Raw genomic sequence first — 484 nt, 5'->3', positions numbered from 1 at the left:
CTCTGGCCTTTTACTCCCACCGACAGCAGCCCAAAGAGCCGTTTCTTATTCAAGCGTCAACATGCTGCTTTCAACCTTCACAGCTGGAGATTCATCTGGACAGAACGTTGAGGTTTCTGAGTCCTGAACCAGTTGAAGTCCACCAACAAACATCTTCTCAAAATATGCGGCTTTGGATGAGTTTCAGGTTGAACCACCTTCGAGTCGCCCTGCAGGCGGCGCTGCAGCTGCTGTCCTCAGACACGTGACTCAACAGTTCGGTTCTGATTTTTCTGGACTATTTTCCAACAAAAACAAACATCTGTGAAGAGATTCGAAGTTGAGCCAGAAGGTTTTGTTTTGGTTGTTAACTGAAACCCAAGTAGTGACTTGGATTTCTCTTCACGTTGTTTTTTCTCCTCAACAGCTGTTTGGAGTTTGGAGCTTTGCAGCGCGTCTCAGAGGGCGCTGTGTCGGTAGCTACTGACCTCCGGGGGCGCTGTGT

General features: G+C 48.6%; 1 protein-coding gene across 1 annotated transcript in view; it reads left to right on the top strand.

Annotated features, from left to right (window-relative positions):
• The first annotated feature begins 230 nt into the window (after positions 1 to 230).
• LOC103366577 (target of Nesh-SH3-like) overlaps positions 231 to 484 on the top strand; it is a 22,286-nt gene continuing 22,032 nt past the window's right edge. The window contains exon 1 of the mRNA XM_008294346.1: positions 231 to 255. Coding sequence (XP_008292568.1) covers position 255 — 1 coding nt within the window. The 5' untranslated portion in view covers positions 231 to 254. The remainder of the gene's footprint in view (positions 256 to 484) is intronic.

The sequence above is a fragment of the Stegastes partitus genome, unplaced genomic scaffold (assembly GCF_000690725.1).
Source record: "Stegastes partitus isolate 25-593 unplaced genomic scaffold, Stegastes_partitus-1.0.2 Scaffold954, whole genome shotgun sequence".
Classification (NCBI taxonomy): domain Eukaryota; kingdom Metazoa; phylum Chordata; class Actinopteri; family Pomacentridae; genus Stegastes; species Stegastes partitus.
Note: the sequence above shows the minus strand (reverse complement) of the source record. Positions and strands in the feature narration are given on the sequence as shown.